Source organism: Malaclemys terrapin, chromosome 17 (assembly GCF_027887155.1).
Source record: "Malaclemys terrapin pileata isolate rMalTer1 chromosome 17, rMalTer1.hap1, whole genome shotgun sequence".
Classification (NCBI taxonomy): domain Eukaryota; kingdom Metazoa; phylum Chordata; order Testudines; family Emydidae; genus Malaclemys; species Malaclemys terrapin.
Window position 1 is genome coordinate 11,313,782 of NC_071521.1, and position 13,070 is coordinate 11,326,851.

Genomic DNA, 13,070 nt, shown 5'->3' on the forward strand with positions numbered 1-13,070 from the left:
GTGTTATAACTTTCAGAGCGGTAGCCATGTGAGTCTGTATCAGCAAAAACAACGAGGAGTCCTTGTGGCACCTTCGAGACTAACACATTTATTTGGGCGTAAGCTTTGGTGGGCTAGAACCCACTTCATCCGATGCATGGAGTGGAAGATACAGCGGCAGGTATAAACGTTGTCTCTCTGCACTGTTATCTGAGAACTGTGTTATTAAAATCCGGCCTAAGCGGCGCACTAGCTGGGGTAGCCCGTTCTCAGAAAAGCTTTCCCCACGGCTAGAACCCCTGCTGGAAAGGTGGTAATAGAGGCTCGGGAGTTTCTGATCAGCAGAGAATTCACGCCAAACAACGTGGGATACTGCCAGAGAAGCATTGGCAGCAAGATTTCCCTGTAGCTGGCAACATTTTCCCCCATTGGGAGAGGTGCTTGTCTAGCAGCATCTCTGCAGGTTAGGAGGCTTTGTGCGGGTAGAGGGACTTCTATTTATTTTTTGTAAATGAACATTGACCATGTTTTGGATCTTGCGACGAGTGATTTCCTCAGCAAAGCTGCCCCTAAAATGGCAAGATGCATTTGAGGAAAACCTGACAGGGAGCATTACCATTTCAAACAAAACAAACGTATTTTCTCCCCAGAGCACTCTCACACTTTCAGGTTCAATAACCTTGAAAATTGGAGCAATCAACCTGCTAAATGCATCAATCGGTTAAATCAATTCCCACCGTATCTGGCTAAATGTAGGGCTTGTCTACACTTAAAACGCTATGGCAGCACCGTGGCGCAGCTGTAGCGCTTCAGTGTCCCTACGCCGACAGCGTAGGTAAACCACCTCCCCAAGAGGCAGTAACTTGGACAACAGGATTCTTCCATCGACCTAGACATGGCTCAGGGGTGTGGATTTTTCACACCAAAGTGATGTAGTGAGGCTGACCCCATTTTCTAGTGCAGACCAGGCCTGAGTGTTTTACCTCCTTTTCCCTCTTCCAATCCCGTATTTCCTGGTGCTTTCCCCACCCAGCCAACTGACCTCCCCTCTCCCAAGGATTATGGTCCACATTAGGGCAGATAAGGAGTTTCAGGAATGATTTCATTTGGCATGAAGCCCCACCACCTCTTTCTTGCTCTACAACCCTTCCTACCCCAATCCAAAGCCAGCGCAGCATCGACCCACAATGGACTGCTATTAACTGTATCCATGGCGTTAGGTCAGAGATGTAAATCTAAACCATACTAGGTGTTGACCTCTCCAAGAGCCATTGTCATAAAGTAATTGTGAACTTCCTGTACTTGTGTGTGCATTTTTTGTTGGATGACACCAGTCTAGTAAAGAATTCATCCAGGACTTGCTAAGAGTGACACCAATTTTTTCACTAACAACATTTATTCTTACCTATTGCACATCCCTGTTTTTATTTTTTTTTTTAAACAACTTTCTGCTCATTAAAGAACGTAATGGTCCAATCTCACCTGCGTATCAGCGACTGTAGCTGGCCAAACGTTCTGATGAACCCCTGTGCTCCATATAAAGGTTTCCACTCCCTTTATCATGCAAGCTAGATCTCTCGGGTGGTCAGGATTCTGGTCCTTTACTGAGCTCTGTTACTGACCTGTTATGTGAGTTTGGGCAAGTCACTTCACCTCTCTTTGCCTTTGTTTGCCTTCTCACCCTTGATCTGGTCTGTCTAGAGTATAAGCTACCTGGGGCAGGGACTATCTCTGTCTCCATGCCGCCTAGTAGAATGGGTATAAAGATATGACAAAGCTGAGATTTGCTGACTGGTCTAGAAGGAATCCTCTGGACTGTTCCATCAGCAGTGGTTAAGCTCAGGGGGCGGCACACGATGGTCAACAGAGGTCTTAGCTCGTCCCTCACTCCATGCCCTTCTTTAGAAGCTCGGGAATTTCTGCCAATCTCGCGCTAAGAATCTGAGAGCCAGGAGGGAGAATCCTGGCAGCTGCTCTCTCTGGAGCAGTATCATCCCCAAGTTTCAGAGAGAAAAACTGTGGCACAGACAACAAGGTATCACAGTGAGTCTGTGTTAAAACTGGGATTAGGAGGCAGAAGATCCTTGTTTCCAATGTTGGGTTCAGGCCACCAAACCATGCCTGCCTCACAATGAGCACATACATTGGAACCAACTATGGAGTAGCCAGAAATTGTTTGAGAAGAATGGAGACACTGGCCACTCCACATCAAAGGGGAAGAGAGAACAGAGACTAGGTCTTGAATGCAAAACACACGGCAGAAGAAGAAAAGTCTAGGGTCAAGTCCTGCTCTCACTGAAGTCAGTGGCAAAACCCTGACTTCAAAAAGGGACCACATTCAGATCTTTATTCTGTATCTTTTTTCCCCCTGTATGATTTTCAGAGCTAGTTCTAAAGACTTTGGTAACTCGCTGCCCTCTGGTTCTGATCAGCATGGTGAGCAGAAAGGCCTTTGTGAAATGCTTGCACCATACACCAGACAGAGGTCATCTAAGCTGAAGCAGCCTTGGCAGTAGACCAATGCACTCCTGGTTTTCTTTGACACAGATTTATTTTTAAATATACTATGCAAGAGAGCGCAGAATAAAAAATAAACCCCAAAAAATAAAAATCAGAGAGAGCGCCACGTACAGAAACAATCTGTATTGGACCAAAATAAAGGGGAAACAGCCCCTTTGGTATTACAGAAACGAAGGACAGAGCTATTTACACATTGTAAAAAAGATAAGTCTACAAAAGTGTGTAATACTGAGATACAAATGTATAATATAGTGGCACAATATGTTATCAACAAAGTTAAAACAGTACCTCAGAAAAGAGATAGTCCAAGGGGTGGGGTTTTTTGGTGGGGTGGTTTTTTGTTTTTTTTTTTTTTGCTTGTGGGTTTTTTGTTGCAGGCATGTTTGTATTTCGTAAAGGCAGCCTATGGTGTTTTGTTCTTTTTTAATTTTATGGTCACGAGTTAAGCCAAGGTGATCTGTGGGGGTGAGAATGGTGTGAGCACAGAAAAGAATCAAATCATCTACAAAACAAACAGTTCGTAAGAGGAAAAATAAAATATCCAAAGCAATTAGTGTTTAAGATACACATGGTGGGGTTTCACAGGAGATACTGGGGGAATGGGATGGGGAGATCGCTTTCTTCTCTTGTCTAGAGTCGAAAGGAGTTAAATTGCACTGTTAATTGTCTTAAAGTCTCGTCCTTTCAATAACACGAGTCACAGTTAGTCCCCAAATCCATTGGATTAATTGGGAAGGTCAAAGTGAACTGGGAAAGGCTGCCCAGGAGTCATGGTTTCAGAAGTTTGTGGCATCCTTAGATTGCTCCCTTGAGAGGTGCACCCAGGCCAAAAGGTGTCCGCTGGCTTCTCCGATCCCTGCTTAATCCTGGACAGAACCACCTAATCATTAGGGTGATCAATGTTTCCACTGGAATTAAACCACTTCAAACCCCTAGGTATAGATTTTAAACTCGTCCGTGGTATTTTGTACAGACACTGAAAGGAAGAGCTCGCCACGAGCTGCTTTCCTCTTCCAACAGAGACTGTATGAGTGAGCCCCGTCCAGGTCTGATGTAGCCCTTATCTGAGCTCATTACTCCCATGTAATTGACGTGGCTGGAAACTGAACTAGACAACAGCTCTGCTGATGCACATTTGGGATGCACAAACTCAACTAAAACCACTACTGGAGGCACAGTGGTATCTTTAAACTCATCCTAATCCACCTCCCCCGTTGCCACCCTTCTCTCCCTCGTTCACTGATGCAGTCGGCTCATTGCTCTCACAAAGGATCTGCCGCTCCCCCAAGCTTGAGCCTGGCTAGTGTTGTGTATCTCCAAAGCACGGCTGTGCTCTTCCTCTAGAACATCACTCCTTTATCGTTACCAGAAGAGATCCACAACTGGACTCCTGTACCGCTGCATTCACAGGGACCATCCGCGCCATTCCGAACCCATTCGTCAGGGGCTCTCGGACATGAGGAAACATGGATTCCTTGACCAGCAGTTACGGGTCACCGACAGAACCACCGGGAGGATTTTCGTAAACATATTTCGTAGCGGTCGGTTTCATTATTAACTCCCCCGCCACCTCCAAATGTGTGGTGTTAGTGTCATGTATGTGTCTGCGGGGGAGGGGACACTGAGACCCCAGGAAAGCAGGGTGTATAATGCTATTCAAACACTCATCCTCATGTACACCAGGGGCAGAGGGAGGGAATCAAATTGCAGTAGGAAATGCTCCAGGAGGAGGGCAGAGTATCCGTGTCCATCAGTCCGGGTTCCATCTTAAAGCTTTGTCCAAAACAATAAAATATTATAAAAAGGCCTGGTGTGACCTCAGCATTTAGACCTGTAGTCCTCAAGGCAAGAACGCCACAGACCAGAGGATTTGGAGTATGAGAGAGACAGGGCACCTCGGTGAAAGGGAGGAAAGTGCATCTTGATGAACACCCTACTTTAGGCAGTAGGGCTGTTCCACAGTCTCTGCCTTTTGCACATCCCTGTACTGAAGGCCCTTGGGTCCTTTGTCAGTCTACCATGGCGCTTATGCTGTAGTTCTCTCTGCAGTTGGCTTTGGCCCGTTATTAAAAAAAAAAAAAAAAAAGAAAAAAAAAAAAAGGGTGTTACCTGGCTTCTGCTACCTCTGAACAATATCGCTGATTTCCTTCACTGAGCTGAGAAGTTTGCTAAAGTCCTGCGTGGCTGCAGGGCCGCTGCTGGCGGTGGCTGGACAGATCTGGAGCTCCCGAAGGTTGTTCTCCAGCTTGTTGATGGCCTCACGGAAGGCAAATTTGTTCCTCATCTGCTGGATGGAGTCCACGTAGCTCACGCAGAACGTGTAGAGGTTTTTGCCGGCCTCCAAGACGGCGCTGTGGCTCGCCATTTGTTCGGAGTTCTTGTTGATGGCAATGCGCAGGGCCTCGGTGCTTTCCAATACCACTCCCTTGGTGATGGTGCCACTGGCTATCCTCTCTGGAGGCTGGCGGGTTTTGCGCAAGGAGACTCTGGTGGATATGAGAGGGATGAAGGCGGTTGACGATGGTTGGTCTCCGCTCGGGGCAGATGAGGCAGATGAGGAAGAGGGGGCTGGGGCCGCTGTGGTCAGCAGCAGCTTTGTGGAGGACTGTGGCTTTGGTACAGAGGGGAGCCCAGGCTTTTTTACACCCTCCCCTAACTGGTTTGGCTTGGCGGCATCACTGCTTATAGTGTCTGCAACCTGAGTCAACTGTTTAGATTTAGTACCAGACCCTGCATCTGCCGCTTCCTGGCTGGGGCTGTGGGATGATTTTCCAGGCTTCCCAATGGAAGCTGAGGAGAGTGGAGGCGGAGGGGCCGGTTTAAGCTTTGATAACTTCACCTTGTCCTTTCCTGACGACTCGGAAGTCTGCTTGAGCCGCCTCATCCTTGGCTCCTCCGTGGAAGCCTTGCTGGCAATCACAACCCCAGCAGAGTTGGGTTTGACAGTAGGACCTTGGTCTGCCATCCCAATGGTACCTAAGGCACTGGGTTTGATGCCATCATCCTTGTGGGACAGGCTGGAGGAAGGAGCGATTATAGGTTGCCTGCGTACAAGTTTTGGTGTCAGAGAGGGTGGGCTGGAGCCAGGGCTGGACTCTGTGTCTTTGAATACATCGTCAGTTGTCTCTTCGTTTTTCTTCAGCAGCCGGGGAGGGGGCGTCACCGTCCCCCTGACGGCAAGATCCGTCTTGTTCTCATTCGTCCGCTTCCGAGGCAGGGCTGGCTTTTCGCTCTTGTGCCCGCCGAAGGTGGAGGAATCAAACTGCCGCCCTGTGGACTGCAAATCCCTGGGCAGCGTCACGGATCTCCACTCCGTGTCCTTGGCTCCATGGGGTACGCACGATGCTGAGCAGGACCTCAGGAAGCGCTTGCTGGCATTAGAACTACACTCTTCTTCACCGGTTGTCAGCCGGCTGCTCGTCATGGCGCTGGTTTTTTTCCATAGGTGGGGGGATAAAAAGCCCGAGTTCCCAGTGACAGCTCCATTAGTGACTCCAGCCCCATTGCTCGGGCCCTGGCACCTTGAGGCATCGATGGCATCTGCAGGGGGCATGATGAAAGCCCCATTGCTGGCATCCCTGCTTTCCTCCTCCCCCCCACCCTTGCGGTCCGAGTGGCCGTCCATCTCCCGGAAGGAGCTGCTGCGTTTCGGAGGGGCAGGGGCAGTCTTCTTCTTCTTCTTGATAAGGGCACTGAAGAGGTTGGTCTTTTTGTCTTTTGGAAGCAACCGCTCATCTTCATTTAAACTGCTCTCCAGGGCAACTCTTTCCTTCCGCGGGAGCAAGGGAGAAACAGCAGGTTCATGCTCCAGAGGGTCTGCAAGGAACAAAAGATTCTACTGAGCTTTGCTTAAAGAAATACCAGTCTGCTTTCCTTCGGGGTCGCTTTGCAGCACCTCCTAACAGGTGCAGGCTCTGTAAACAGGGCCGAGTTCAGACGTGGTGCAAGCAGGCGCTGCTCCACCAAAGCCAAGGTTGGATTTGGTCCAGAATCTTTGGACACATTAATTCTTGGGGGTGGGGGAGTGTTTATAGGATGCCCTGCCAGAATACCTCACCCTCTGTTTTCTCAAGCAGGCCTCTGACTAAGTAAGTCAGACAGGAATTTACATTGGAAATTCAGACAAACAAATTAACCCTCGTTATCCCAGAGTTCCTGACATCACATCTGGAGTTTTCTCTAGCCCTGCTGCCTTGTAGAGGTAAGTGAACACTAAGGTCAGCTTTTCTTTTGGTCCCTTTGTTGTTTTCTCCCATGTAACTGAAGGTTCATTTTTCAAAGGTTTGTCTGTACTCACACACTCATCTCCCTGTTTGGTTACTCTAAGGTGTCCATAATCCCCATCTGATAGCATCCTCTGGTGGAGTGTATGGCACAAGCAGAAATCAAGGTCATTCCAGCAGCTGAATACCCCTAACCATGTCATTGTGAAGACAGGCAGCCTTGCACAATGGAGGAACCCAGAGATAACCTGCTCCAGTGGAACTGCTCTGGAAGGAGAGTGGGGTGACCCTTTCCCCACTTACATGAGAAATACTTCAAAAATGAATAGCGGCTTATAATACATTTGTCAGGAGTCCTGAAGGTCCCAATATTTGAACAACAGGGCCTCTCGTTCACAGGTCAGGCATTAGAATAGGAGTGCTCAGACAGCACCCCAATTCAGAAGAAATGCCTTCAGGGTATTGTATACATTCACAGCTTGAGTAGGCAGCAAGAGGGGGAGATGGAGCAGGGTTAAATAGGGAAAAGAGGATGCTACATAGTCATATACTGAAAAATATTCTGGGATTTGGATCCGGGTTGAGAGGAATTCTTGGGGGAAAAAAAAAAAAAAAAAAAAAGGGTAATTTCAGGATTGCAAAAATCACACTTTTTTGGACATTGTGTATTTAAACCATTCACATGCACCTGAACAAATCTGGAGGGGCATAAGCAAAAAGGGCTTTTAAAAAAATTTGCAAGGGGACACCCATTTCTAAGAGCAGATATGGGTACGTGAGCCTCTCTGATCATTTAGGAACGAACATGAAAGATGTTTCTTCTCAACACTGATTTTTCAAGAAAACAATGACTCAGGTCCCTAACATCCCTTCCCAGGGACCAACATCTCAGTGATCAAGACCTAAACTCAAACTTTCTCACTGGAGTGCTTGCTACTGATGGGAAGTGATGCTCACAGGTCTTGGACACCTGTAAGCAACTGGAAATGGGAAGGGACAAAGGATCTTCTATAGGCACCTATTGTGAAGCTGACGCACAGTAAACAGCTTCCAGGCTCAGATATGGCACCAAGACACACCTTCTCCAGAAGAACCATCCAGTGTCTGTATTAAATAAAAAGCCACCCCAAAGAGGAGTTTCAGTGGTGACCTTCTCTTTCTCTTATGCACATCTGCATATGCACACGTGTGCTACTTCTCGTAGAGGTGTACTAAAGATCTGCGAGATCCCAAGCCCACAGAACATCCTGCTTACTCCCGATGGGACAACTGAGCAGGCACATTTAACAGGAGTTGGCAGGAACCAAGAGATCAAATTTTTATTGAGTTCTTTATTTTTGAAACTTTGCATTTTAAAATGCTCTGGGTACAAATTAACTGCCTATGCTCGATGTTTTCTCATTGTTTCAACTGCCTCAAAATGGAAACTACACGCTTTGAAAAACTGATTGAAAGGTTGTTTAATTTCATGGTAGATTTTGTAAATACCTCAGCGTCCCTTGCTGAAACTATATTTGATATCTGCCAAAAGTAATACTCTTCAGTGTTTCAAAACAGACACTTGGTATGATGTAGGGGTGGAGTCTGTACCGCATATACCAGAGCTCTGAACCTGAGCAGTGAGCCAGCCTCTTTAGACCACTCTGGTGATGTAAAGGGGCTGGCAGCCAGGCAGCTTCCCCTCTGCTGGGAATTCCCCCAGCACTGGAGCAGTTTCAGTCCTACCCTATCCCTTTGGTAACTCCTGGCACAGGGATATATCGGGGTGAGGGAGACGGTGTGCTCAGAGTATTCTGTGCTCTGGCACTGCTCCACTGGGTGCCATGGGCAGCAGCTGTAAGCTAAAAACAGCCCTCGGGGCTGCTCTAACTTTCAGTAGGGGCTGCACCACTCCCTGAACCAACTAGGAATTCAGGAGGTGGAGAGATAACACAGAGGAGATATCACCCGCCCCCCTTCCTGGGCTGCACGGCTGCTGCAGCTCAGAATCCCCAAGAGTAATACTGAGTGCTAGCCATCTACAAGAAGTGCCAGGAGCTACAGGAATAGAGTCCCAAACCCATAGCGAACCTAGGAAGAGAAGTGTCTAATGACAGAGGACACATCCAGAGAGCAGGTACCCATCATTATGCACTTTTCCCATGTTCTCTCTGGATTTGGGCCTCCATTTTATTTCAATCTGTCTCTCAGGAGGGGAATAATGGCTGTAGCTAGAACATACCACATTCCCCTTGTCCTTTAGGATGTGCCAACTCCATGTTCTCACTGGCATCTTTGCTTTCAGCAGCTCTCCTGGACGATCTCGTTTTGGTCGGTAGTTCTGGAGCCTGCAGGAAGTTACTCACGACGCTTCTCATGCCTTTTTTCCCCAACTCTTTCTCCACCTCTGGAAGGCAAGGAAAAGAATGATCACAAGGAAAGCGGGGGGTGGCAGTGGGGTAGAGATAAAAGGTAAAAATACTAAGCTATCAGCGGATAACAGGGGAAAAAAGACAAGCTGACAGCACCCAGGGGAAGGGGGCTCAGCCAGAGGGAAGGCCCATTGTTAACAAAAATAATACAAGCATCTGCCTGCTCCATGTTTTTTACACTGGGAGGTACAACTTACAAACAAAGCTTCACTGCAAAGCAACTTTGTGGGGATGTTCGGATAAAGCAATAAACGAAGTTACAGTGCACTTATGCCATCGCCCCCATTCCTAGGAACAGTGTGATGAATGGTGCAAGTGGACTTACCGTCTGATATGCTGGATTCTTGAAACATCGTTTCAAATGCTTGGTGGATTTCAGCAAACGAGGGCCTATCAGAAGGGCTCCACTGCCAGCCTGAAAGAATACTACTACTCAGGACTTCTAACAAGCCTTAAAATTATTCATTAAGCCTCACACTATCACTGTGAAACAAGTTCAATATCATCAGCCCCCTTTTACAGACAGGGAAGCTGAGATTTAGATGTTAGCAATCTGATTTTTAGGACACTGGGCACCCTCAGCTCCCACTGACACCAGTGGGAGCTAGGCCTACTCAATGCCTCCAAAAAAAAAAACCAACCATAAATGACATACTAATGGCCAAGGGACTAAGAAAAGTCGTTCCCAAGACAATTAACAAGGCTCCCTTCCCCATCCTAGACAAATGTGGATGCACAATCCTTTATTTAGATTCCCAGGAAAGAGGAGACAAAGAAACTTGAGTTAAACAACACCTTCCCCAAGACCTGGACAATTCCCACTCCTAGTAGAGAAGAAATGCCCCCAAGCCAAGCATGGGTAACTCCGGAACATTTACATCTTCCTGGGACAGCGCAGTTTAAGATTGTAACTAAGTGCTGCAACTTTAATGGAAAACTAACGAAGGCTCCTTGTGCCATAGTGTTTTAACCATACCCTTGTATAGTGCTACTACATCTTTGCAGAGCTTAATCAGCTTTGACATTTGTCTCTATATGCTTTTAGAAGACTCACATGCTCTCATGAGCTCATAGACTTTCTCAGGGCAACCTTCAGGCCGCTCCATGCGGTAGTCTTTCTCCAACAGCTCATACACCTGAGACAGGTCAATTCCAGGGTAAGGGGACATGCCGTATGTTGCGATTTCCCATAGCAGGACGCCAAAGGCTGAAATAGAGAAATCAAAAGGCTTTAGGATTGTTTTTGTTTTTAAAAGAAAACCCAAAACCAAAACAAACAAACCACTAATCTTGCAAGTTTGCTTTCGGTAGATGCACGAAACAAACATTCCCTGGCACTTAAACAAGCTCCCTGTTCTGGGTGGCTCAAATTCCACGCTCAGCAGCAGCTCAGAAACTAAAGTAATGTAACGAGCTTTTTCATCAACACAGACAAGTCTCCTGCAATACGACAAGATAGAATTAGACTAAGCTGTCTCAAACCTGAATGTTTTGATATCCTTCAAGTCCTATTAAAGGCACAATTAAGAGACGCCATTGTGGATTAATTGAAACTGCTTCTCTGCTGCACTGCAGTCTCGCTGTAAATCTGACAGCTCTTCTCATCTTTATTTCCCCTTTTTCTCTTTAGGATTCCCATGTCCAATTGGTTCACTGTTTATGGGCTGCCCCCAATTCTAGAAGTATCAAGATATACAGAGGAGAAAGCTGCAGTCCCAACACTGTGATGGAATTCACAGCGATAACTGCCAACTAGGCGAGAACTAAGTGAGACAGTTTGGTTACAAGGAAAGTTTAACAGAAGGCACCACAGTCAAATAAAAATAACTTTAATGATCGGGATGCCCTTTCTGTATTGAACTGTGGTGAGGATGTGTGAGAGTCCCATGGTTAGACAACTAAACTGGGATTCAGAGTACAAAGGATAGACCTAGCACCAGTTCAACAACCTGCATGTAATTAGTTCAGTCATTGTATTCTGTTTTTAGCCTAAAGAGAAGGCAATTACAATCCTGCGTAAGTACGGAAATCACATCATATTACATGATAAACAACCAAGGGCAATTTAAACCAGACACTTCCATCAGCATCTCTGTTTGAATTCTGTCCTCAGGCAGTGGAATGAAAGTTTGCAAAATCCTGCACCACTGCAGTTGAGTGAGTGAGTGAGTGACTGGGAAAGGGCTCACTTTATTTTGAGTCAGATCCCAAGGACCATGGCCCTAACTCCTACTGATCAGGATTTTGCCCAATATTAATTAAAAATAACCTTACATTTTTAGAATACCTTTTCTCCCCAAGCGCTTTATCATTTCAATGTACATAGGAATCACCCCAACCACCACTCAAGTACAGCAGTATCTTTGGTGGATCATGGCAGCTGTTCAGCAGTTCACAGCAACACCACACATCCGTTTAGGACAGCAAAAAGAAAAATCAATACCTCAACCAATAATACAGTACCCAGAGCTTTGCCGCCATCACCAGAACATTCACAGCCTCAACAATCCCTTTCCAACGTCCTAAGAATAAAACTCCACTCCAAGCAGTACTTTCCATAAGATGAAAAGGGAGAACAGCCAGAAGTCCACTAGACACTTCACTACTGCCAAATTGATTTTATATGGAAGGCACTTGGGGTCAAATCTTCAGAAATTCTTACATGCCGGGAATCCTAAATACCTAAGATCAATTATACAAATGAGTCTTGGACTCCTAAGTCACTTAGACACTTTTGAAAATTTGCCCCTCAGATACTGTGGTGATCAGCAGCAGCATCAAACCTCGAGATAAACAGACTGAAAGTGCACTGGGAATTTAGGGAGTCAGAATGGATAGTCTTAGGGTATATCATACAGGCTATCTATCCTGTTCTTATCAAAAGTATTCTAGGCTCTTCAAGAGTATCAACATGTCTTCGAGTTCTCTCTCTGCTTCTCATCTCAAAGGATTCTTTTCAAAATGTAGAAAAATGAGCTCAGCTCTCACTAGGTACATAGAGATCATGTTTAAACATCTCAGACTCTCATCCTCATCCTAAAAGTAGCTTACAGAGCCAGTAACCTTCAACAGCATCATGCCCCAAAGTACTGTGCTTTAGCATTGATTCAGAGCTAGCTCGGGCACCTATCCTGCAAACACGCATCTGCTTAATTTTCACATGTGAGGACTACGCTCTCGTGCGTGAAGTTAAGCATGTATTTAACTATCTGCAGGATTGCAACCTCAGAAGGAGAAGTCCTGACCGACTAAAAGTGTGCAGCTCCTGGGTTTTCCTTTTAGGTCTTCCATTCAAACACTGAACCACCTGATTAGCTGTGACCAGGCCACAGACCAAAGTGGTTCAGCCACCAATCATCCTCTCTCTCTTTGGGATCTACTTGAAGAAACAGTTTTTAATGTCTTGGTTTTATAGCCAGGAAATAAAAAGGCTGTCGTCTCGTGTGCACGTATGTAAGTTCTTACCCCAGACATCAGACTTAATGGAGAATTTGTTGTAAGCCAGACTTTCTGGTGCAGTCCACTTGATTGGGAACTTGGCTCCAGCATGGGCAGTGTATGTATCACCTGTCATCAGCCTGCTCAGACCAAAATCTGCCACCTTCACCAGGTGGTTCTCCCCTACAAGGCAGTTTCTGGCTGCAAGATCCCTAAGAAAGCAGACAAGAAAAAATAGGCCATGAAAGGTCTTCACAATATCATACCTTTAGCAGCGGAGAGGACATGGCTTATTATTGAAGAAACCCAAGTCTTTGTATGTGTTTTTCTGTATTAGAGATGTAGAAAGCGGGAGATTATTTGTTTTCTCCACTTTAAAAAAAAAAGTTTTGATGACAGCTTTATAATTAGAATACAAACTTTTTAGAAAAATTAAAAGCTGCCACTGTCAGGATAAAAATCATTTAAAAATAAAGACAAGTGTCAGTGCTCATTTTAC

The 13,070-nt window shown here is 46.1% G+C and overlaps 1 protein-coding gene across 3 annotated transcripts in view; it reads right to left on the minus strand.

Moving 5' to 3' along the window:
* Positions 1-2,607: 2,607 nt before the first annotated feature.
* The window catches only part of ABL1 (ABL proto-oncogene 1, non-receptor tyrosine kinase), a 119,001-nt gene continuing 108,538 nt past the window's right edge, over positions 2,608-13,070 (minus strand). For all 3 annotated transcript variants that reach the window (XM_054007539.1, XM_054007540.1, XM_054007541.1), the window contains exons 7-11: positions 12,599-12,783; positions 10,188-10,340; positions 9,459-9,548; positions 8,944-9,108; positions 2,608-6,315 (exon numbers count right to left, since the gene is read on the minus strand). In XM_054007539.1, coding sequence (XP_053863514.1) covers positions 4,619-6,315; positions 8,944-9,108; positions 9,459-9,548; positions 10,188-10,340; positions 12,599-12,783 — 2,290 coding nt within the window. In that variant the 3' untranslated portion in view covers positions 2,608-4,618. The remainder of the gene's footprint in view (positions 6,316-8,943; positions 9,109-9,458; positions 9,549-10,187; positions 10,341-12,598; positions 12,784-13,070) is intronic.